The sequence below is a fragment of the Amblyomma mixtum genome, chromosome 3, assembly GCF_055824585.1.
Source record: "Amblyomma mixtum isolate Tamu chromosome 3, ASM5582458v1, whole genome shotgun sequence".
Classification (NCBI taxonomy): domain Eukaryota; kingdom Metazoa; phylum Arthropoda; class Arachnida; order Ixodida; family Ixodidae; genus Amblyomma; species Amblyomma mixtum.
In genome coordinates this window covers 75,863,221-75,886,073 of record NC_143014.1, presented here as the reverse complement: position 1 = coordinate 75,886,073, position 22,853 = coordinate 75,863,221, and the positions used below count along the sequence as shown (strand labels likewise).

The following is a 22,853-nucleotide window of genomic DNA, read 5'->3' as shown; positions in this document are numbered from 1 at the left end:
CGGCCAAATTTTGATGGAGGCGAAATTCTAGAGGCCTATGTGCTGCGCGATGTCAGTGCACGTTAAAGAACCCCAGGTGGTCGAAATTTCTGGAGCTCTCCACTACGGCGCCCCTCATAGCCTTAGTCGCTTTGGGACATTAAACCCCAATAAACCAACCAATATATTCCTTTATTAGAGTTTAACGTCCCAAAGCGACTAAGGCTATAAGGGACGCCGTAGTGGAGGGCTCCGGATAATTTCAACCAGCTAGGATTCTGCACTGACATCGCACAGTACATGGGCCTACAGCACTACACCTCCACCAAAATGCGGCCACCATGGCCGGGATAGAACCTGCTTCTTTCCTTTCATGACTATCCTCCAAATTAGACTGAACTGTCTCTATATAAGAAGACTGTGCCCTCTAATCAATGAGCCAAAGCGGCACGGTAATTCTACGTCATATACGAATTCCTCCCATAGTGTTATGCAGAAGTTTCATGACCAGCAGAAAAGTACCAAAGGACCCTAATGTTAGCTAGCTCACTGTTAAGGTGGTAATATCCCAGGAGCAGTGTGCAATTACAAATGCTGGCCAATATATGCATGGTAGTTATTGCCCCTAATGCAATTCCAACAAAATATAGTTATCAACAGTGACATGTTTGTGCATGCTCATGCATGCACAGATTTCAAATGCTTCTGTGGTAAATGGCTTTATTTAGCTGGTTTAGGCAAAATGAAACCACACGAAAACAAGCCAATGAATGCTGCACACCAGTCCTTGCATCAAAGGAAACTGTTCAAATGTTGCAACACGTGCAGTACTGAATTGCAAACAGATGCGACACAGCACGCATAACAGCTCCAAATCAGAAATTCCACCTCAGCCATCCCTGGCCTGCTCCGCAGCATTGACAAGTGAGAAGAGTGATAGCAGAGGCTTGCGGCACAATCAGTCTAAGCTGCACAAGACAACAGCCAGCAGCTAGCTATATGGGAAAGCAGACACCACGAAACGAAAGACTACAAAGGAGGTGGCGACCCCGAGCAGCTAAGTTGACACAAAACAGAAAAAGGCAAGGACTGTTTCAAACTCAAGTACTGTTTCACCTTCCTGGCATCCAGCAAAGCAGAAAACTAAACTGTCATAGTCAGTTAACCCTTTTAAACAATGCACATTCAACAAAAGAAATATAAGAAGTTGGCGAGAATCAGCTCTGCATGCTACAATACTTGAATATTGACACACTTAAAAGCACACACAAAAAATGGCTTCATTTGCCTTATGTCATTCTCTAAGCACTCTGCCTGGGCTGCTAATGATAACCATGGTAAGGAGTTCCAATGAGCTTAAAGTCACTTTCTTAAATAAGCGGTACTGAAAGCTCGAGCACATCCAAATGACGAATGCTTACAAGCGCACAGCCACAAGCAGTAAGTGGAGCTCATAACATGGCAATCCTGACTGCATGGCCTTGGCAACATTAAGCAAATATAGCTAGTGACCATACAATGTGCGTTAACTGACAACGCTCAGGAAAAATAAACAAAAGCAAAAGCAAGAAAATGGGCTCTTCACTGACCAGTTAGCAGCACTCCTCACAGTTCAGTGAACCAAGGAGCACAAATGAGCAAATGTGGAAGCCTCACAAATAAAGCCAGAAAAACCAATCAAACAAGGACAAAAGGCAATTAAGCATCAAATGCAAACTTGCTGAAGTAGTTTGAAAAATGAATGCCCTAATCATTCAAAAATAGTATTGAGTTGGACTACATTCAGCACACAACAGAAGCATTGAAAGGCTGTCAGTCCGGGCACAAACAGTCAAATTTCTTCAATGGCCAAGCCAGCAAACACCTGAGCTGCCACAGTACACAAAACGTCAAAAATGAGACAGAGAGAGAAACTTGCCCTCACAATGGGCACACTATTGAACTTGTACCATAGCACAAGTACATACTGAAATTTGAACACTCACAAAAAACCAGGAATGTTAAACACCTGTTTCTTCCATCACACTAATTTCTCGCAATGACACCTGTGAAGGCTGCTCTGACAATCAATCTTGCAATGGATAAAGAAAAGCGACAAGGGGCATACCAACAGAGGTAGTCTCAATCTCACTGGTAAGTGCCGTTAGGGAAATCTTTTTGATATGTTTCAAGCCCAGTCCACCACTTTTCATTATCCACAAAGGCGATGTGTTGAGATTATATCAGCCAATAAGTTTCACTGAAAACTGCATGCTTGCTACTCTACAATGACAACAAGGCAATAGCTATTAACCTAACATGTTTGATGCATATATTAGATTATTCGAAAATGAACATTTGTTCTTGGCATTATCAATATGAAACACCCTCATACAAATCACACATCATACAAACCAAGAAACATAATGGTGATTTCTATTGGGCTCAGTCTCAGTTACTCTCTTATTTCCAACGTTAATTTAGTACACAGCTGTAAAACTGCTTCCCTTGCTGTTTGGCTTCTGCTTTTCACATGTGAGGAAGAATTGCTAATGAACCAAAAACTATGCTGCAAACCAATTATCAAGTACAATTTTTTTACATAAGCCATTTGATACAGCGACGTATTCTCCACTTTTGCATGCATGTTATAACTATGATTCTGTTATCAAAATTCGAGCACTCGGGAGAGAGTAACCTGTCATTACTTACTTTTTAAGAGCACACGCATTATGAACAGAATGTAAAGTGTTTCCAAGTTATTTGATGTTGCAGTCTTAAAAGTAGACCTTCCCAGTTCAACTGTAATTTCTGCACTCAATTTTCAGGAGTCACAGTTCAGGGGAACTAATTTCTCACTATCTGCAAATGCTGCCCCAAACTCTAAACATAGCCAATACAAGAACAATGCTTATTTTTTTTTTTTTTACACCAAATGCATGATTTGCTCAATACAATTGTGCTCAAGGAAGGGTTACAACAAATCTCAAGGTTTTTTTTTTAGACATCGTGAAATTTGACATCAGCAGCAGAAGACCAGTATTGCATAAATAACTTCACAACACCAACCATCACAATGGTCCACTTGCAGAAACACCAAGGCTAGAAACTGAAAACACCCACACGCAAAGAATACTGAGCACCAGCAACAGCATCCAGACAAAACTCCATTCATTTTCCAACCAATGGCATGGACAAGTCTTGCCGGAAGACATGTCCACTCACGAAAATTTTTCATTATCTATGCCGGATCCAAGCAACCGAGAAAAGTTCTTTAAAAAAAAAAATCTTCCACACGCAATACATACCAAGAAAGAAAAAAAAAAGAAAGAAACAGCACAAGAGGATGCCAGGAAGGTGAAGGGAAGCACAGACTCGCAAAAGGTGCCTGCTGATGCGGTGACTAGGCTGGCCAGTCTCCCGCCTGGCCCTCTGGCAGGAAGGAGTGCCACTTGTGGAATTGCAGCCAGCTGCCTCTCCTTCCAGTACACTGGCTAGCCCAAATGTGTGCAAAATCAGTAGCACGTGCTTCTGAGGAGACAAGGGCATACTTTTGACCAATTCACTGGAAGAGAAGGGAGAAAAAGGGTGACATATAACATGTGGTACTCTACTATGCAAGGCACATCTTTAGTGTAGAGTGCAGACAGGATACGGCAGAATGACAAGTTTCCTACAAGCATATCCAAGATTATAACCAGGTACACCACACTACAGTGCTACCGCACGCCATTACCTTCCAATCAGCTTTGTACCAAGTGGCACCAGCAGTCCAGAAATAGGCCTCTGCACATTCAACTAGGAACAAAAAACTTCCATAAAATTTGATAATTTTTCACACAAGGATTAAATAATAAAGGCAGCACTGCAGAAGTTTGAAACAAAATATTCTAAAGCAAACAAGCAATGCAACAAACTGAATCCACCATAGCCCACATATGAGCATGTCAAATCACTCATCAGCAGAGGCAGGGTTAATCAAGTTCAAAGCTATCACTTCAGAGTGTATTATGAAACACACTGAATAGTAACCTTGGAGCCAGAGCATAATAGGGCAAATAAACCAACAGTCTCAGCTCTGACCATACTGAGGTTAGTGCATTAAGCAAATTGGTAGCCACAATGCCATTTATGCAAGTAACACCAGCCCAGCTCATAAGCACAGTGCAAAAAAAAAAAAAAAAAAAAACTGGAGGGTACACTTGAGCTCGCCTAAAGGGTATGGTGCAGTACCTTTAATGGGTTAATGTCCATATATGCGCAACTGGTAATTCTAGACTTTACATTCGCAGATCACTGGGAGTCCTCATACCACTCCTGGCGCAGTGGTGCAGCGGTTAAGCGATGCGCCACTGCCCTGCAATGGCAGGTGCTGCCGTCGGTGGGACTTGTGTTAAAATATTAATTTAACTGCCACCTGCCACGCCGGTCAGTTTGCTCACAATCCAGTGGGCAGGTTGTGATTATGCCACAAGGTCACGTGACCTAGGTGGCCCACCTTGGTTTCCGGAGCAGCCGGTCGCTCTGGCCACTCCGGCTATGAGGCTTCGAACAGTCGCCAATGCCAACGCTGGACAAAATTTTCCGACACGGGTGTATGCTCTTGCATTAAAAAAGAGAATTGAACCATTTCAAAGAACTAGTAAGCAGAGGCAGACCAGATCACTCGCAGGATCAGTACAAACCACAGCAGGCAGTCGTCATTAAAGGTTGAACACACATAACCAGTTGCTTTTTCATTTTCGATTAACAAAATACATACTTATTAAAACTTGCATATAACGAAATTGAGAAAAGTGTATGATTTTTGTCAAGAGCAGTTTTCGCGTGAAGGCTCAAAAGGACAATGCAGAACAGAAATCAAAATAAAGAAATACATGTAGATGAAATCACAATGGAGCAGTTTCATAGTAAGTCCCCATTACTCGAAGTCAAACGTGAAGCAACGCTTTAGATGGTTTTAGAAACAGTTAGAAACACGGAGAAACATGAAGATAGTGCTGATAACGTGACTAGTTCAATTTAGCCGCAGATTGCACAATGCCGTTAAGAGTGGGGTGGGAAGAGCAAGGGAAGCAGAGGCACCATGGCCGGACTAGAGGTGAGTGCGTGCGGCTGCGCTGTTGCCGCTAGACCAACTAACCATGCAGGAACCTACTCGTTCCTGCATGTTCCCGCTCTCGTTCCTACAGGTCACCGTTGCTCTAGGAAACATACTGTTCACCTTGCATTGCCGGAGCTCTCCACTGTTCTCACTCCCGACCTGTGACGGCTATCGACACCAGAATTACACAAGCAACTAAGTCGCAGCAATGGACGTGCATGTCTCTCTTGCTATGCCCTATTGTTTTTTGCTGCTTCTGAGCATGAACTGTTGTAGTGCCACGTGGTATGCTGTCACAAAACCAAAAGCTGTGAGGACTGCTGCATTTGCCATGTAGAGGCACTGACGGCAATGGAGCACAGTGTGTTGCGTCAACTGTGGTTGCTCGCTATGACCGTAGACATTCTTGTGTCAGTTCATGTTTTATACTCGTGTGGTTCCACCATATTTCAAGTAATGCAGCAACAGCCAACAGATAGTCGGCATAGTGAGTTCGTTACATCAAGGTCAACCACCGCGGCACCTTTGTTACATGGCGCTCACAAATGCATGCCCTTCAATGGGGGCGGTGTTGTGAAATTTAGAAACTTTGTAATACACTCGGGACCACTTATAACAAACCTCATGGTCATAGGGATCATGTTCATTGTATCCAAGGTTCGTCGTAAGTGGACTCCCCTTATTACAGCAAAAAATTCAATACCTGGCAAAACTGGTGTTTCTTTAATGAAAAGTTCCGTTATGCAAGTCTTATCCATTGAAGCCTTATAACAGCACAGCTCAAATCATTTCTACTAAGGAGCTGCTTTAGGGACACAATGTTACTAACTGCGACGTAAGCGTTCATGGCAGCTAGCGGTAGGTCGGTGCCCGCGTCCCCCATCCTTGGCAAATTCGTATGGATGCAGCAACTTTTGAAACAGGACGCAGTAGCCGCACCGGGCATCACCTTTTTACCCCAAGACGAGTGGGTGCCGGACGTGCCACACCTCCCGGTATGACGACTTCGGAGGGGATTGTATTCCCCCTCCGGAAAGTGGAGTCTTCCTCCCTCGCAGAGGAAGGAGAAAGGGAAGGCTTAGGACGGTCGTGGAGGGGGCTGGGAGATGGGAGTAGTTGGTGTTGTGTGTGTTGACTTGCCAAGGTTGGTGATGCAGTGTGCCGCCTTTTCTTCTCCATGGTATAAACGGTGGTTGTTGTGTTGTAGAAAAAGAATATGTGTGGTGAGTGATGGATAACGTTGATCGAATCACTCTGTTACTGCACTAATTTCTGGTGACGAAAAATGGGAACGATTCTGCAACATCAAAGGACCACCGAGATCAACTCCTCCAAAGACATGGAGATCTCGAAGAAAAAGAAGGCCCTGCGAGCTCAAGCGACGCGTCTGGTTGCTGAGTCGGAAGCATTGCTTAAGTCTACTGCACCGAATGCCGAGGATGTGGAGGTCCTTATCGAGCATCTGCAATTGATTCAATGTCAACTGAATGCTGTAGACGCCGCAGTCGAGCCTCTGATCCCTGAACAAGAAGCCGACGCGGAGTTTGCAAACATCATCGAATATGGCGACAAGATCGTGACTTCTCTAACCAAGCTGAAGTCTGCATCGAAGCGTAGCACACAAGGAACAAATGTGGGCAGCACTAACTCGAACGAAGATCGAACCAGAACGACAGGAACAACTGCCAAGATAAAACTCCCCAAATTGAACCTCGTGAAATTCAATGGTGAAAGAAGGAATTGGCAGCCATTTTGGGAACTATTCAAAACAGCGACCTACAAGAATCCGGACCTATCACCAGCAGAGAAATTCCAACATTTGCGAACTGCACTGACAGGAGACGGAGCAACTGCCATCGAGGGGCTGCAGCTGGCGGTGGAGTACTACAACCACGCCAGTGACATCCTAAAGCAGCAATTCGCTAATCAAGCCATCCTCACCCAGGACAATATGGAAGGCCTCATGGCTGCCGTACAGGCATCATCGGGAGGCAACGCCCCTGCTCTGCGGTGCTGCTAAGACGGTCTTCAGGCTCACATACGAGGATTTAAGGTGTTGGGTGTGGGCGAAGAATAATACTGTGCAATTCTCTACCCTCTTGTGCTCCGGGCGCTTCCGAATGACCTCAGCCTGCTGTATAACAGGATGATGGCTTTGAAGGATGCAGACGGCTCCAGCAATGGCAACACTTCAACCAACGACACCAGCTCCGAGACAGGAACAGTGCATAAAAAAGAGCTGCGCGCACTTCTAGAATTCCTTCAGATCAAAGTTGAGAGCCGAGAAAGGGTGGTCATGGAGCAACCCAACGACGCAACCAGTAGGTTCATATCCCGTAATTAGGCACATGAACTGGTGAAGAGTGCAGCACATCCAGGCAAGCCTCGACACTCGTCAGCGGCAGCCATGCATGGCACAACGAACAATCTAGAATGTTTTCTGTGCAAGCCTACACAGCATGCAACGGAGAATTGCACTGCTACAAGGGAGCTGTCGGAGAAGGAACGCATGTTACGGGAGCACAGCCGATGTTTTCGATGTACAAGGCCAAAACATACGGCCAGGATGTGCAAAAGCATGCTATCTTGCAGCAAGTGTTGCCGCAGTCATGCCTCAACGATGTGCGACCCGAGCTTCACTCCCGGACGCCGAGACGCTCGATCGCATGAAACACTACATGGCGCAAATGACAGTGCTATTCTAGTCAGCCTGCAAGCAAGGCAGCATGGCGCGACACCAGCAGTTCTGCTCCAAACTGTGACAGCTTGGGCCGAGAAGAAGAGAAAACTGGCTAGAATTATGTTTGACACTGATAGCCAGTGCTCCTTTATTACCGAGCAGCTATCAAAGGAGCTGAACTGCAAGCCGCTTGGTAGCGAAATCCTTACAGTAGGATCTTGAATAAACAGCGCGAACGAAGACGAGCACAAAAGACAAGAAAATGGACGACACTGCGCTGTGTCGTCCGTTTTCTTGTCTTTTGTTTGCTCGTCTTCGTTCGCGCTGTTTATTCAAGATGCTTAACCAACTAGCCCGCCAAAACGTGTTCCTTACAGTAGGCATGTTTGGAGGCGGTTAACAAGAACATACTTTGCGAAGGGTTCATCTGACTTTGCGAAGCAGGCAAAATAACAGAAGGTAAGAGATTGATGCTCTTGAAACACCGACTTTCAGTGAACAGGATCTCCCAAGCCCAGACGAAAGTACCTTGTAAAATTGATGGCCTAGGCTGCAGTTTAGGCGATGACCTCAAGGAGCTAGAACACCGCTGAATCAACATTCTGATCGGATCGGGCCATTACTGGGGAGCAGTGACAGGCCAAATTCATCGTCTAAATGGAAGCCTGACCACATTAGAGACTATGTTCGGATGGGCGGTGCAGGGAAGGAGCAGTTCATGTTCTGTGGTCCTCAGCTGCACCCAGGCAATCGTTCTGCGAGCCACAGCAGAAAATTCTGCTGACATCATGGCACTAGGCATTTCCGCCTCTTGACTGGTCTCCGCACTGCCTAGGTGGACGGGACCGAGATGGTTGGCGCTAGGACCGAAAGAGTGGCCCCAGGAAACGCGCAGCGAGTTTTCTCATGATGATCTTGAGGAGAGAGAACATCATCAGAATGCCAGCTCCACAGCTACTCCACGTGTCAAGGTTCAGCTGAGCGTCAAGGTTGAATCGAACAGCGCGGATACTCCAATTCATCCATAACGTCCATTCTACGAAAAAGCCATCGGGCCCCTTGACAGCAGACGAGACACAGAAGGCAAGAACGCATTGGTTGAAAGAAGCGCAGCGCTCCCGAGTTTCTTGCTGAACTTCGATATGCAACCGACGGAACTAAGGTCCCACCTAGCTCTCCTCTGCGGGAATTCACAATTTTTACTGACCAAGACAGAGTGCTGAGTACCAAAGGGCACCTTCGCTCTGTGAACCTGACACCTGACGAAAAGAACCCTATCGTCCTGCTGAAGGACCATCGCTATTCCACTCTCCTGCCGATTGACACACACCGACAGATGCCGCATGCCGGAGCAAGGAACACTCACATACAGCTACGCGAGATGTGCTGGGTCCTGTGCAGCAGAGAGCTGGTGAAAAAGATGTTGCGTGCTTGTGTCACTTGTCAACGGTTCAGTATTTCGCCACTAAATGCTCCGACAGGACTGCTACCAGAAGAACGGAAAACATGAGCAGACCCTTTCAAAGTGGTTGGCAGAGACTTTGCAGGACCGCTATATGTAAAGAACAACAATCACACATGCAAAGCCTACATAGTGCTGTTTACTTGTGCTGTCAGGCAAGCTGTGCACCTGGAGCTGGTCAGTGACATGTCCACAAGCAACTTTCTGTTCACGATCAGAAAGTTTGTGTCGCGAAGGAGACTGTGCCGTACCATTTATTCAGACAATGCGCAGAGCTTCAAGCGAGCACCAAAGGAACTGGCCGAACTGTGGAATACGCTGCGGCACCCCGATGTCGTAGATCATTTTGCATGTGCAGAAGTTGAGTGGCGCTTTATTGTTGAGCGGGCGCCATGCTGGGGTGGCTACTATGAAAGGATGGTGCGCTTAGTGAAGGTGCCATTAAGAAAAGTTTTCGGAAAGAAATGCCTAAAAGCTGATCACTTAGCCACGATTTTTTGTGAGGTTGAAGCCGTTGTGAATTCTCGGCCACTGACTTATGTGTACAACGGGGTTGGAGAGGGCGACCCCCTAACGCCATCAAGCTTCCTCCTCGGGAGGCGACTAACGACTCGGTGCCGACGGCGAGTGGGGAGCCGCCCGCTTCGACCCCGGAGATGCTTCATTCGTTCTGGCGGCAGAGAAAAAGGTTCCAGAACCAATTCTTGGAGGCCTGGAGAGTGGAGTACCTCCATGAGTTAAGACCAGCTTACGCAACACACCAAAAGCAGCCTCCGTCGCCTAAAGCCGGACAGCTGGTGCTAGTTAGAGAACCCCTTCCCCGCCTGCTATGGAAGCTTGGGAGAGTAGAGAAAGTGTTCAACGGCAGGGACAACAAGGTACATTCTTGCGAGATGAGTGTCTCACGGCTCAGTTCTCCGAAGACCAGTGCAGCTCATTTACCCGCTGGAGTTTACTACAGAATTGTAGAATACGCTCCCATGCATTCTAAGGGGGAGTGTTGAAATGGGAGGCAGTAGCCGCACCAGGCATTGCCCCTTTACCCTGAGGTCTGCTGGACCTCCCGGCACGACGACCTTGGAGGGGATTGTATTCCCTCTCCGGAAAGTGGAGTCTTCCTCCCTTGCAGAGGAAGGAGAAAGGGAAGGCCTGGGATGGTCGTGGAGGGGGCTGGGAGATGGGAGTAGTTGGTGTTGTGTGTGTTGATTTGCCGTGGTCGGTGATGTAGCCTGCCACCTTTTCTCCTCAAAGGAATAAATGGTGCTTGTTGCGTTGTAGAAAAAGAATATGTGTGGTGAGTGATGGATGACGTCAATCAAATCACTCCGTTACTACAGCAACGAAGCCAGTGGAACACATGTGCATGCAGAACGTATAAATTGCACTACCTGTTGTATGTGCTCTGCTTCCGCCCGGCAGCAGCGCCAAAGTTGGAGAACCGAATGGAGAACGCATGTCTAGGGACCGGCTGGGCCAAAAGGCATACCATGTGACTGGCAGTCAAAGCTTTTGGACAGCTGCCATTGGCTGATCACTAGCTGCATGCAGTTGTTTTGCTTTCAATGCTGCCCCTCTTCCGTGCACATCACGCTTCTGCTTCCCATTTATTCAATGTTTTCCGAACCACCACTGTGCTGCTGTGGCTGGCACCACCTATGGAAGCCTCTTGTAACAGCCTCCTTTTCAACCAGCCCCGATTTTTCAGTTACACCAATGGCAACACTGACACTGGCTTTTCTGTGACATGGAGCCTTCACACTTTCGTGTAAAATAAGAAATAAATGCAGGTGACATCATCTTGAAAATGTTTGAAGCAATAGGCCACCAGCGTTCGTTGAGCTTATTGGCATTGGTGTTGACAACGTTGTAGACTCCATTAATTTTGAGGAAAGGACAAATCAATCAGGTTTTAAGGTACATGGCAGTGGTGTGCACCTGCAAAAAACCGTGCTTTTGCACAATATTCCGTGCTCAGAAATGCTAAACCGCCAGCCAAAATTTTTGCTGTGTCCTATTATTTTTCGCTACTTTTGAGCGTAAAGTGTTGCAATGCCATGTGGTATGACGTTCGAAAAGTGAAAGCAGCGGAGATGCACTGACGGCGCTGGATCACGGCAACGTGTGTCAACCACGGTCGCTCGTTGCAATTGTAGACATTCTTCTTGTGTCAGTTCGTGCTTGATCGCCACGAAACTTTCCTGCCAAATTTCATAACTCGGCTCACGTTAACAAATAGTCGGCATAGCGAGTTCATTATATCAAGGTCAACCGTCGCAGCCCCTTCGTTGCATGGAAGTCTCAAATAGATGTGCTTCAATGGGAGCGTAGTTGGGGAATTGAGAAACTTCGTAGTATCACGTAATTCGCTATATGGAGGTTCGCTACATACAGGTTTAACTGTACTACTCAGACGTCAAGCAAAGCACCGTGGCATACCTGAATTCCAAAATACAACCATCATGAAATAAAACTAGGCATTGGCATGATGCACTTCTGCACACATATTACCTAGCAAGATTTTACTCCTGACAGCTGCAGTTTTGCAACACTGCCCATTTTTGAGCTGGTATACACCTTTCCAACCTGGGCGCTGCCATATTGTTTCCGGCGGCGGAACCGGTTTCTAGCAGTCCAGAGAGGAGGCGTTTCGCCGCTTCCACCGTGCTAGCGGGAGGTGCCCACTGCAGTCCAGGGAACAATATGGCAGCGCCCAGGGAGCCCTTCTTGGAAATGTCTATATGCGAGGAAAAAAAGAGAAGTGGAAGAATGTGTAGCTTGAGTGTATAAAGACTGAAACCAAACACACAGGCAGGTCTGCACACCGAACTGTGCGTGAACCTCTTGAACCATACTAGCCACTCTGCTGACTTGTTTCTGAAGTCTAATGTTGGCACAAGACTTCAAAGATAGCTTTCAAATTCTGTGCAGATAACCGCTGCCCATGACACTTAAACATGCAGATTAGGTCACACTTACTATGCCTTCCTAAACTCTTACATTATGCCTGAGGTTTCATGATTCCAATGGCGACCACTGGAGCTATGGTACACGACAAGTGACAAGTTGTGTGTACACACTACGTGGGCTTGATGTTCAGCTCCTGCATTGCAAGCTTCTGCATGGAGTATGTTCTTGTAGGTAAAAAAGGGAGAGAATCACTGCCCCAACCAGTACAGGAAGTCTCTGTCATGGTACCATGCCCCCAAGATTTTACGAGAAACATGAAATCGAAGGCTGCACACCCCTATTTTACATATTTTAAAAAGAAGGTGGTCACAAATACTAAAGTGGTCAACACTGTACATTAAATTTTTTGCAAGAATGAACACCCACGGTAAAACTCCACAAATGCAAATGCAAAGCAATGATCAAATGAAATAGCATGCATTGAAACGTACAGTGAAGTTTTCAGCCACTTTCAAGGAGGATGGGCAAAATAGTTGACTGGATCACCATGCATGGCATAGCGTAGCGTCCAGAGCCTTGCCGTGCGCTCAAAACCTAAGCGATCTTCAAGGTACAGTCGTCCAACCTCTGGCTCCATACAGACAAGGCAATAAGGGTCTGTCAAGAGGGACTGGATGCTGATGAGCACCTGCACAATTACACAGTGCTGCTGAACAATGCAGCAACATTTTCTTTCAACACTACCACTTGTCAAGAGAACAACCGTAGCAAAAATGAATTGCAGCACAAGAAAGGTGGTAAGTGAAGGAGGCAGTAATAAGAAACATTACATGCACAGACAAACTGCGAACAAAGGATATGCCATGCTGGTAAAAAAAGTTTTTGAGCAGAAGCAGCACAGAAATGAGAGGGCAGTGCCCACCTTTGATATGGTGAGTGCCAGGCTCCAGTTATGGTGTATGGAGTCAATGCCGATGTCCCCATGACGACTTATGTTAGGATGGAAGATTTTGGTAAGGAACTTCACAATGGGAGGCTTCATAGGATATCTGCATACACAGAAGAAAAAGAAAGTAAAAAAAAAAAAGTGAGACAACAAGTCTTGATATTTTCCAGTCACCACTAATTTCTCAATAATGAACTCACATACAGACTCTGTAAATGGTGCACAGCTGCAAGCAACCAGACACTGAGATACACATGTTAAAAGGGAGACAGCATGGTTGTTCAAAATGTTGACATTTTTTCAGTACATAATATAAGAGTTATACTACTTCCAAATGAGTTCTCTGGACATGCCGCATATTAAGAACAGAAATAGACTGAAAATGGGACTGCGAAGTTCCTTACACCAACAGTGACTGCCTTACTGAAATGCCGATGTGGCGTTGCAGAGGCGAACCTGCCGCGTTATTGTCTGCAATGTGGGCTATGAGGTCGGCGGACATGCCTCCTGTCCCTTAGTGGCGCAAAACAGCATTTGTCCCATATATCAGTGATCGATGAACATCAAGTTACTACACAAAAGTGAGAACAATAACACAGGTTTTCATCAGTAAAGTTAAAAATATACTTCAATGTATCCAATGCACTGCGATGAACAGCAAAATACGTTTAGCTTGGTCCTTCACAGGCTATGTAATGGATGAAGCAGCAAGCATGAGCACACTATCTTTGTGAGTGACAGTGTGAAAGGAATGAAACACAGAAAAAGAAGTTACTAACAATGATAACATGGGTCATAAAAAGAAAGCTGCTCCTGTCCAGCACTATTTGCTCTGCGTTTCTTCCTGTTGATCATCCACCATTTAGTGTGCTTACATTTCTGAAATAAGTTAGTTGGAAGTGAATTATGTACTTCGCTGGCCCGTTGCCCAAACTGCGAAGCCGCCTGGCTTATTAAGAACAAAAATTAAGAACAAAAATGTCTGAGGTGTGAGGCCCAAACCATACTGTACATCACATAACACGCAAACCATGACAGCTACACTTCAACACTTCAACATGCGTAGGTTAATCTAATGAACAAGCTGTATGCATGTCTCACGTGCATGAAAATGGTAAAACTGACTATAGTAATTGTAACAATGACTATAGTAATTGTACGACATCACGTTCAGGCCGTTTCAACCGTTATTTTTGTTAAAAAAAAAAAGATCAACAGACTCAGCACAGCCGTATTGAACAGTGCACCAATGTTTGCAAAAACAAACAAATATCAAGGAGGCCTATTTGTAAAAGACTGAAACATGCTGAATGCATTGCTTGTTTGATGGTTCAATAGTATTCAGCGTACAAAAACACAGTACGTATGAGCACCATTTTATGTCTGTCGGCACATGAAGGAAGTGGGACTACATGTCCCATCGTTATAGAAAGGGTTAAGGAAGGGACGCGCCAGTTTGGTCAAAATTTCAAATTTCTCTATTTTTTCCATTATCCTCGGGTCTTCATCTGTCTCATGACGAAACCTTACAACAAAATATGCAGCACAAATTTAGAAAATGACGTTTTAGTGTGTGGTCACTGAAAACTAAGAAAATTGTGCTTCTGATGGTCCCGGTGCATCATGGATTTCGTGCGGGTTTCTGATGAAGGAGCATCGCCTTCTTAGTGTCACCATGAAGCGGAAAGTTCAGAGTTTCCACTGGTTGCAACGCTGCACTTCTCTGACCAAAAGCAAAAGCATACGAGGCAATAAGTGAGGCAAACTAGGGAATAAATTTTAAGGTTATTTACTCGGCGTTCCCTTTTTGTGCGATTGCTATCACTCATCCCTTTGGCATTTCATAACAAATGACAGTAGAATGTTTTAGGTTTTGAGGGGTTTAACATACCAAAGTGACTCAGGCTGTGAGGGATTCCGTAGTGCAGGGCATGCAATTTTGACCATTTCGACGTCAAGTCAGCAGCTGAGCGACATAACCACTGAGACACCGCAGCGGGGGACAGAATGATCGCATTTATTGCACAAGAATCCTAAGATACTGAAGAGCGTAATAAAGCCCTCGATATTTCTATGTACACTGAAAGTTATTTTATTAAGAGACGTTTTTGTGTAAATAGGCATGCAAAGTTTTGACTTTTATTTCCATGAGCACCGGCCATCCAAAACAAGAACTAAAAGGTTTATTGCACAGAACAGGGCTTTGAAAACATTATGGCTTAAAAAACTGCACGCTTTCTCTAATTATTTACTGCTCAGAGGATGAATTATAGACACCCAACTTTTGGGAGAGTGTTTTCTTCTTTGTAATGATGTGTAAGGCATTATTATATATATGGATTACCATGTGGTATTCTCCTACAGCAGCTAAATAATTTATGATCGAATTTCTTTTTCGTCCTGAAGCATGCAACTCTTTGGGACTGGCTTTCATATTGGCATTAGCTTTAAATTTTTGGGTAATTAGAACTGAAAATCAACTGTGAAATCAGCAATTAGTTGGTACTACACTCTGCAATGGCAGGTGTTAGATGAGAACTGAAACAGCACCTGCTGTTGGTGTAGTGGTAAAAAAAGCTGTTCTTGTGAAGTGTTTTGTCCAAGGTGCATGGGCCTTGTTTTGAAGCACCTCCATTTTCCTCTGTTCAGTCTCAACTTAACTGCATTACACCTTCATACTTCGATGCTTTCTCTTCCCACAAATCGGATAAAAAAACTTAGCACAGAAGAGTTTCATAAACTATAGGTACCTATTATTAATGAAGAATGAGATAGGTAAAACCAATGATCACGCATACACAATTCAGTCAATGTATGCAAGCATGTAGGAAATATCAGCCCCAAGTGCATCAATATCAGCCCCAAGTGCATCAATATCAGCCCCAAGTGCATCAATATCAGCCCCAAGTGCACTCACAGCAGCCCCACGCTGCTGTGAGTGCACATGAGGTCCAAAAAATCAAGCAATCAGGTACAGCTGCAACCTGCCTAAAATTTCAGTTGCAGTTCACTGACTCTATGAGAGGAGTGACGCTGCACCCATGTCTGAAATTCCTGCACCAGAAAAATCAGTCGGCTCAAGTCAAAATGGCCTGAAAGCAGACAATGCTTTATTTCATTATAATCATACCTACTGCAGCCCTTGCAGCATTATAGCAGGAGTGGGTATCAGAGAATAAGGAAGGAGCCTGTCACCACCACAGCAATGCAAAAAAAAAATGCAAAAAACGACTACTGCACACACTTGCACTACAACATCCAACTAGTTTCATACTGTCTAGAAACTGGTTCAATTTAAGTGTATGGCCGTTGCCAGAAAGCGAGTTCCAATCATCTATCGTTCACAAGAAAAATCAGTACAGTAGACTCGCGATAATTCAAACTTGGATAATTCAGACAAATTTCAAAACTTTAGCTGGCTGGTTATAATTTCAATGCATCTTGAAGCTGCTTAATTCGCACCACTTTTCCTCTTAATTCAGTTGAAAGGACCATGAAATAGAATACCATACTGAGGTTAGAAAAAGCACATGCGTGATTGACTTTCCATCACTCGTAATCGCACTGCGAAAATTTTTAAGCTAGCCGATACATTAATACCAAAAATATCCATGATGTAAAAATGATGCTCCTCCTTGCCCCCCTCAACCCATACACACCAACGCACCACAAAAATAATAATAATAATAAAAAAACAATAGGTCATGACTGCACCCCTCCGTGCCCCATCTAGCCCCATCCTGCCCACGCAGCCTGCTCAAGCCCCAATGAGACAAATTGCCCAGACTGCCCAGTGACATCATCAGGGTAGGGGATGCGCAGTGAGGTGTCACCTTAATTGGTTGCGAGCTACACGAACAGCAGTTCAAAAAATTATTTGTAAATTATAGGGTCCACTCCGAGGTTTTAAATTTGACTCGAACAGTCACAAAGAGCACCTCTACAGATTTGTTGCACTAGAATATGACCAGAAAAACCATATTGAGACCCATTTTAATTTAAACTTTTTGTCTTGCTCTAACACTCCCAGCGCGCGAATGAGGGGCGGCCGAGGTCGGATAGGTCAGGTTTGTGGCACTGCGTGAGCTGAAAATTCAGCCCGTCCAACCGATTAACTCAGAGACAGTCCGAAAAGGGACCGTGGTAATCACAGTCACCTCGTCGCTGCACAGTTTCATTTTCTGAGATTCACTACCAGCCCACGACGAATGCGAGCTAAGCCCATCTGTGCACCGCTTTCGGATGCTGATTGCCATGTCACTGTTCATTTTTTGGAAGACTCCGTCTTGCCGTTCCGGTGCAAATGTGCGTTCACCTCACTTCCGTCCAAGTGGTCTATATGCTGACAATGTATGCTTATCACAAGCTGCTTGTTGTGTGGTGAAGCCTCCTTACATGGACACCACCATTTGTGAGGAGGCCTCCACTAATACTGCACTGCATCTGTAAAGGAGGCCTCGGAATGCCATACTACAGTAGAACCCAGTCATTGTAAAGTCACTCGGACCTTGGATATATCTTTACTATATCAAGGGCAAGCCATGTGTACAACATGTGCGAGTGTCGAGGTGTGGTTTGTGGGGTTTAACATCCCAAAGCGATTCAGGCTGCCAATCCACACTAGTGGAACGATGGTGCCGCCATCAATAGGTCGATCTTGCAGCGAATATCTTGTGCTTGAAACAGGTGTGCATCCAGAAGGCATGAAGCAGTCCAGAGTGACAGTAATATATAAAAGTCGTGACAGGAACTTAAAATCAAACTACAGACCGATATCTACTATACCCATATTCTCTAAGGGACTTGAAACACTTATCTCCTATCACATCACGCGGTTTTTAGATAAACATAACATTTTGAATGAAGCCCAGTTCGGATTCAGGAAAAATGAAAAACATCTGAAACAGCATCATACGAAACAGCATTGTCAACACTAAAAGAGACAATTGTGGAAAACACTTAAAATAATATTTACACATTAGCGCTCATTATTGATTTCACTAAGGCTTTCAATTCCTTAGATCACAAGATATTAATATCCAAACTATCCTCGTAAGGCATACGTGTGAAGCCATTAGAACTGTGAAACCATATTTAACTGGAAGAAGCCACTGCATATGCATAAGCATAGCACGGTTGTCCTTTCTGCCTGTTACATGCGGTGTCCCTCAGGGTAGTGCTTAGGGACCTCTTCTTTTTAATGCATACATAAATAATATCGTTACACTTAAACTGTGAAATTTGTCATTTATGCAGATGACTGTAGCATCCTCCTCTCTAGTGAAAAGATGACTTGATTAAAAATACCAATGAAATACTTCAACTCCTTGCTTGGTCACAGTTGAATAAACTCAAAGTAGGTAAATGCAAAAAAAACTAGAGCAGTTATTTTTCAGTCAAGAAACAAGCCACTCAAATTTAATCATGTTATTAAATATGCTGGAGAACAAATTGATATAGTGCATAAGCACAAGATCCTTGGAGTTTTTTCATCTCATCTTAGCTGGGATTCCCAAGTCCATAGCCTCTGTAGAAAACTGTCTGCAACAGCTGGAGCACTTTCTCGTTGCCGAACACTTCTCCCTATGAAAGTAAAGCTGCAAATACATTACACTCTATTCTCATCTCATCTAAGCTACTGTAGTCTTATTTAGCTTACCACAACAAAAACAAACATTCAAAAAATACTTGTCCTACAAAAATAAGGCCATCCGCTATATATAGCCAATGTTTTGTTCCTGACACGACCCGAAAGCTATTTTCCACATGCAGAATCCTCAGAGCTAATAACATATACAATTTCCGTATTTTGCGTTCTTTCTTCTTCTTGACTACTGAGCAGAAGTATTTTTTAATACAAAACTGCAAGTCTTACACATAGAAAAACACTTATACCTACTCATAGTACTGACTTATGGCACACTCCGAATTTCCGCACAACCCACAAATTTCAGTCATTACAGCACAACTTCCCACAAATACACAATCAACATCAATATTTCAAGCTAATTTCATTCAAACAAGTTCAAGAATACTTTTCCAACCTATAAATAGTAGTGTTTTGATATATGTTTACTTCACTCTGGGCGTTTACATGAGCCCGACAAAAGTCGGGTTAAGTCAGCTGTCGGGCCGAGAACTGGTAGTCGGGCTCATGTATTCGCTAGAGTGTCGACCTAAGGGATCGTTGAGTCGAGCTGGGCCAGCCCGACTGCAGGGGGTGGGTTGACTCTGCCCAAACCGGTTGGAAGGAGCATGTATACGCTGCCGCATCGGCTTAGCGCCTCCTCTCCGGTCTGGCTGGCGCTGTGCAGGAACTCGGAGCACTCGACGCGCTCGCTCTCTCTTACGGCTTGTGCATGAGGGGCAGTTGCTACCTATCGCTGCAACTCTCCGGGGGCTGGTTCGGTTACTTTGCACATATTGCTGAACGGCTGCTCCGAGTGCTGAACAAGAACTTGACAACCATATCTTATGCAGCCACTGCTATCGGCACGCAAAGCAGGGAACTAGTAGATGGATCTCAAAACATTGAAGTCAGCATGCAATGATGGCGCATAGTATTAGCGAATAGGGCTGTATCATTTGCGGCTGACAGGAATAAAAGTGAGGCAATATATATTACAGGGCGAAGCCACGGTTAGGAAAACATTTATTTTCACCTTCAGGGCTGGCACGGTCTTGCCGATACTTGGAAATGTATGAACAAAATAATAGCACTTGCCGTTTGAAAACATTCGAAGTATCTGTGCCATCTGTTCTCACTGCGTGAAACACACCAGATCAGAAAGATCCTTTGCTCTTTGGAACTCCGATATTGTTTCACATACTTACAAGGACTGAAAACAATAACAGGCGCTGCTTGTAATGGCCTATACAACATTGTCGTGCAGCTCACAGTTCAAGGGATGTCAGTTACAGCCTTGAATGCTTTCGCGTTGGTTTGTGGATGAAACCATGCAGACGGCTTGTCATTTTGGTTTGTCAATTTCTTTGAGTAGTTGACGAGAAGAATTCGGAGAAACTTCTCAGAAATGAGATGTGTTAAGCATTTGGTGTGGCTTCTATGAACCCCTTCCGGGCAGCATAGGAAGGGTGAATCTTCTAGATGTGGTTCAACGATTAGTTACAAGGCTTCAAGAATTTTCGATCATGGGAGATACCTGACCGCCTTTTGAAAAAAAAAAAAACGCCGAAATCACTAGAAACCCCGGTTTGGATAGTGGTGTTCACCATTCTCTTGAGTACGCAGAAGTTTGCACAGAGGACTGCTAGAGTTGTTCGTCTTCACAAGCACGCAAGCAAGGCGCGTGAAGCATGAGGCAGGCGAATAGATAACATCACGCGGCAAACCCTTCGTACACGCGTTTAAGTACAGCGACGCAACAGTACACCTCATGCGCAGCTTCCCTTTCGTTCACGAGCTAAACACAGCGACAAAACCAACACGTGAAAAAATGGGCCCGTGCGCGCCGACTGCTCAAAACTGGCTCTGGCGCAGCCGCAGGAAGGATCGGCTCGGAGATAATTTTTCCGGCAGCGGAGACACCCATTGAAAATTAAAGCGAGCCGCTGCTGGCCTCGAAGAGAGCGTGCACATGAACAGGCGAACCAACCGACCGGAAAGAGCAGCAGTCGGGAAAGGGAACTTTTCGTGTGGGCGTTCCTCCTCCTCAAGCATGCGTGCGTTTTGCTTGCTCGATGCTGGGGGTAGCGACGATCTCTGCCCGACAGAAATCCCGTTCATGTAAACGCGGTAGGGTCGGGCTGGTCAGCCCGACACCTGGCGCACCCCGACCCGACCCGCAATGTCGGGCTCCATGTATACGAGGCTACTGATATATTATTTCTCCTACTTTTAAGTTATCTAGGGTTCAGTTTTGATTGAATAAATCTACAGTTTTATTCAAATATGTATGTATAATGTATTCTTGTATTATTTCTGACAATATTGAAAACTAAGCTTGTTTGTGTTTTGCAAAACTACGCAAAGTTATTGTTGCACAGTGTTTGCTATTCTCCATCTTTCCATTGTTTCTGTTAACTATTGTTGTTGTTAGTAACTATGTCAACATTGCCTTGTAGAGGTTTTCAGGGCCATGTCAAGCTGTGCTTTACAGCTTTTAGCCCAGATACCCTTCCAAACATCTGGTAAAATAAATTGAATTGAACTGAACTGAAAAGTGGAACCTTGCAAATGTCGCGAACAAAACCAGACTGAGAATAAGCACGTACTGAAGGCCACGGCAATTTTTGGGGCACTGTTGATTACGTCATTAATTTTAAAAACTTTTTAAAATGTGCTACTGGGTAGGATAAACCTCCAAAACCTATGTGGTTTAGTTTCTAGTAATTGCGGATGTTCTACACCATAAAAGATATCTTTCGCAAAGTTAATTTTCAGGCATAGCTCCTGTTTGCCTTTGCTCAATCGTGCAGGCTGGCAGGGTTGCCTGAGCATTTCATGAGTCTAAGCCTGCTGACATGGCTCAATAGATGTAAACTACCCCTACTTATCCACGGAATCTTAACATTTGTTTTCTTTATCTTTAGGAGAACAAATTTCTACATGCATGATTTAAGCAGGGTTTCAACAAAGTTGGTTAAGTTAAAAAGAAGTTTTAGAAAACCACAGGGCAACAACTAAGCTAAAGTGCCTCCTTACTGTTCAGTGATTCAAAATCAGGGACATTAGCCAGTTTAAGGCTTCTCACATGCAATGCTTAGCAGCTTCTACTGGGAACAGTACACATCACATCAGCCTTCCAATACTCTTCTCTCGTCGGCAGTCCTACAGACATAGCAAGCCACACAAGGCAAGAGACTTGTGTGTCAAGAAACTTCTGGAAATATATGGCTGTGGGCTTACCCGCTTGGGATCTGCAGGAAGAGGTGGAAAAGGCCACCTTCGTAAGGGCTGTCAGGGGGCCCAGCAATCGCTGCCTGCCAATGGGCACAAAGGGGGTCTAGTGGCAGGGCCCCAATTCCCTCGGGAGGCTCCGTCTGGAGCAGCCGCAGCTCCTGCTGCAGCCGTACAGTGCGCCAAGAGCCCTCGGGACCCCAGACACAAGTACCGCCTCGGGGGCCCTCCCTGAGCTCTTGCAGGCACCGGCGACATGGGGCACTGACCACCCTGCACACATGCCACACCCCACTTGCCCATGATGAATGACAGTCAACTAAGTAACAAAAAAATTGCAAGCTCAGCACATAAAGCCATCTCTGGGCTCATCAATTTAGGCATACAGGTCTGCTGTCATAAATCTAGAAGACACAGCACCTGTTACCCTTCCATAAATAAGTACCCTATATAAAACGAAATTGGTACATATTCCTGGCAAACAGGAATACAGTATGGTATACACGGTTTAGCATCCCAATGCTGTGCATGCGCAACGAGGGGCGCTGTAGTGAAGGGCCGCGGATTAATATATACCACCTGGGGTTCTTTCGTGCACTAACATCGCACAGAAGGCATTCCTGCATTTAGTCTCCATCAAAATGTGGCCACTGCAGCCGGGATTCCACGCTGTGATCTTGAACTCAGCAGTGAACGTACTATCAGCGTCAATTGAAACGCGAACAGCACAACTCGCAGATATTATACCAGGGAGGCAAAATACATGAGCAGTTGATTTTCCCATCGAAGCCGAAAACACCGCTCTTCTGAAACGTTAATAGCCCACGCCTGTATTTCACCTCCAGCCTCTAATATGCTTGATTTTTTGTGCTCGCGTTTCAGGTGTTTTGTTCGCATTTCATTTGACGCTGATAGTACATAGCGACTAAGCCACCA

At 45.1% G+C, this 22,853-nt stretch overlaps 1 protein-coding gene across 1 annotated transcript in view; it reads right to left on the bottom strand.

Annotated features, from left to right (window-relative positions):
• Positions 1–682: 682 nt before the first annotated feature.
• Positions 683–22,853, bottom strand: part of morgue (modifier of rpr and grim, ubiquitously expressed) — a 33,445-nt gene continuing 11,274 nt past the window's right edge. The window contains exons 5-8 of the mRNA XM_089579721.1: positions 21,927–22,190; positions 13,034–13,160; positions 12,603–12,799; positions 683–3,523 (exon numbers count right to left, since the gene is read on the bottom strand). Of these exons, the coding sequence (XP_089435847.1) occupies positions 12,623–12,799; positions 13,034–13,160; positions 21,927–22,190 (568 nt within the window). The 3' untranslated portion in view covers positions 683–3,523; positions 12,603–12,622. The remainder of the gene's footprint in view (positions 3,524–12,602; positions 12,800–13,033; positions 13,161–21,926; positions 22,191–22,853) is intronic.